This window comes from Scylla paramamosain, chromosome 26, assembly GCF_035594125.1.
Source record: "Scylla paramamosain isolate STU-SP2022 chromosome 26, ASM3559412v1, whole genome shotgun sequence".
In the NCBI taxonomy this organism is placed as follows: Eukaryota; Metazoa; Arthropoda; class Malacostraca; order Decapoda; family Portunidae; genus Scylla; species Scylla paramamosain.
Window position 1 is genome coordinate 2,460,001 of NC_087176.1, and position 2,500 is coordinate 2,462,500.

General features: G+C 58.2%; 1 protein-coding gene across 8 annotated transcripts in view; it reads left to right on the forward strand.

Moving 5' to 3' along the window:
• The window catches only part of LOC135113593 (septin-7-like), an 80,492-nt gene that overhangs the window by 12,280 nt on the left and 65,712 nt on the right, over positions 1-2,500 (forward strand). The window contains exon 1 of one of the 8 annotated variants that reach the window (XM_064028889.1): positions 635-1,671. The exons of 1 other annotated variant lie outside the window; for it this stretch is intronic. In XM_064028889.1, the coding sequence (XP_063884959.1) occupies positions 1,183-1,671 (489 nt within the window). In that variant the 5' untranslated portion in view covers positions 635-1,182. Of the gene's footprint in view, positions 1-634; positions 1,672-2,500 lie in introns of those variants that run through there. 6 more of the 8 variants (XR_010274896.1, XR_010274895.1, XM_064028891.1 and 3 more) reach the window with 6 other exon arrangements.

Genomic DNA, 2,500 nt, shown 5'->3' on the forward strand with positions numbered 1-2,500 from the left:
ATAATAATAAGAATGATAAATAGTGAACAGCGTCTGTGCCTGAAGAGACACACACACACACACACACACACACACACACACACGAGAAAAGGACACCTCTGCCAAACGTATGATTCAGCACACTTTATTTTTTTTCTCTCTCTCTTTCTCTCTTTCTCTTACCTGCCGCCAAGCAAGACCAGGTGAATGTAACTTCCGGTCCTGCTCACCTGCCCACGTGCCCCTCCCCCACCATTTCCTGCCCCATCCACTCCCCATCACTCCCATCCACGCCCACCAATGAGAAGTCTTCACTTATCCCTATGGCGCCTGTCTGCTTCCCCGCTCTCTCTCTCTCTCTCTCTCTCTCTCTCTCTCTCTCTCTCTGTTTGTCAGGGTGTTTCATGTTCCCTCGCATGTGCGTTTGTGTGTGTTTGTGTGGGCGTGTGTGTGAGTTAACGTGAATGTGTGTACGTGTGTTTGTTTGTTCTCCGTAGGGGTGCGGGTAGAGCGGGGTAGGTTAGTGTGTGTGTGTGTGTGTGTGTGTGTGTGAGAGAGAGAGAGAGAGAGAGAGAGAGAGAGAGAGAGAGAGAGAGAGAGAGAGAGAGAGGGCGGGGCCGGGTGGTGCAGAGGGAGTGTGTGTGTGTGTGTATGTGTGTGTGCGGGGCCGGGCAGTGAGAGCAGAGGCAGTCAGTGTTCGGGCTACATCGGCGAGTGTCGGAAGGGCGCCGTGTGTTGTGACGAGAACCCTCTGCCATGCACTGACTGCCGCCCTCACCTCCCTCACCCAACCTCCTGAGCAGCCCGCGCCGCCCCGCCACGCCGTGATAGCGATAAGAGGCGGTGGGGCGATAAGCAGCGTCACGAGAAAACAGTATGTGCCGGGCAGTGAGTGGGGAAGGGCGCACGCCGGTGATTCCTTTTGCACATTGATTTTAACCCGCGGGAGGCAGGCGAGGCATTGGTGTGTGTATGTGTGCGTGTACCTGAGGTGTTCCCAGGTGCAGCGGCAACACACAGGTGACGGGCGCGGTGCTGATGTGGTGCTGTGTGCTGGCGTGTGAGCGGTAAGTGCAGCCACGTGGTGGGCGTGCAGGCGGTGCGGCCAGAAGTAGGCGCGGCGCCCCCCTCACCGTGGAGACGTGTTGCGGCGAGCGGGAGGAGGCGGGGGGAGTAGGAAGGACTCGAAGGGTTCTGCAGGCCATGAACGGGGAGGCTGTGGGGGGCGAGGCGGGGGGCGGGGGCCGGGTGGTCACCTCCCAGCCGTCCTACCTCCGGACAGGCTCCACGCCCCCGGCATACTCCAGCTCCCCGAGGCTGCGGCGCCTAGACGACATGAAGAAGTCCTACATGACGGGCGGCGTCGGGAGCGGCGTGGGAGGGGGCGTGGGCTCCTCATCCACCACGTCCTCCACTTATAACTCCACTTACGCCTCCAAGTACTCAAGTGGCAGTGGAAACTCATACCGCCTGGCCTCCCTTGACCGCCTCGCGCAGCGCCACAAACTGTATGATGCCACCGGCGCCGCCACGCCCCCTGACGCCAACGGTGGGGTGGCGGCCGACGCTGGAGGAGGAGGAGGAGGCGGAGGAGGCGGAGGAGGGGGAGGGGCAAGAGACACGCCCAAAGAGAACGCCTCCTCCACCGTCATCGCGTCCGCCGCTGCTCAGGAGTCGGGCATTCCTGTCGCTGTAAGTGTGTGTGTGTGTGTGTGTGTGTGTGTGTGTGTGTGTGTGTGGTCACTCCCAAGGGGGCGGGCACATGACAGTATTTACAACAATGTGTTTGCTGTACTCTCTCCCTCCTCCCTTTTTTCCCTCCCATATTACCTGCTCCCTCCTTCCCTCGTTCCCTCCAATCTCTCTAAGGCCTCCCGCCGTCGCCCCATGGAGGGAGGGAGGGAGGGAGAGGTTGTGAGACGTGAGAGAGAGGGAGGGAGGGAGGGTAGCAACCGTTACCAAGGGGAGAGGAACTTTGGGAGAGGGAGGGAGGGAGGGTAAATTGGCAATGGAGGGGAGGAAAGAAGGGAGAAGTTGATGGAGAGGTGGAGGAAAGATGTAGAGAGAGAACTTGACAATGGAGAAGTGAGGAGGAAGAGGAGGAAGGAGGAGGGATGGAGGAAAAGTAACGCGTGTGGTCTGAAGTGAGAGAGAGAGAGAGAGAGAGAGAGAGAGAGAGAGAGAGAGAGAGAGAGAGAGAGAGAGAGAGAGCATTTCTTCTCCATGTGTGAAGTGACGAGGAGACGAGAGATGGAGAGGAGACGAGAGAGAGAGAGAGAGAGAGAGAGAGAGAGAGAGAGAGAGAGAGAGAGAGAGAGAGGTCTTGGCAGGTGAGAAGTGGAAGGAAACTTTGCTTACATGGAGAGAGAGAGAGAGAGAGAGAGAGAGAGAGAGAGAGAGAGAGAGAGCAGTGCCTTTAAGATAAACACCGGATGTGGAAAATTCGCTACTCTCATGTTGTTTCCTCCTCCTCCTCCTTCTCCTTCTCCTCCTCCTCCTCCTCCTCCTCCTCCTCCTCCTC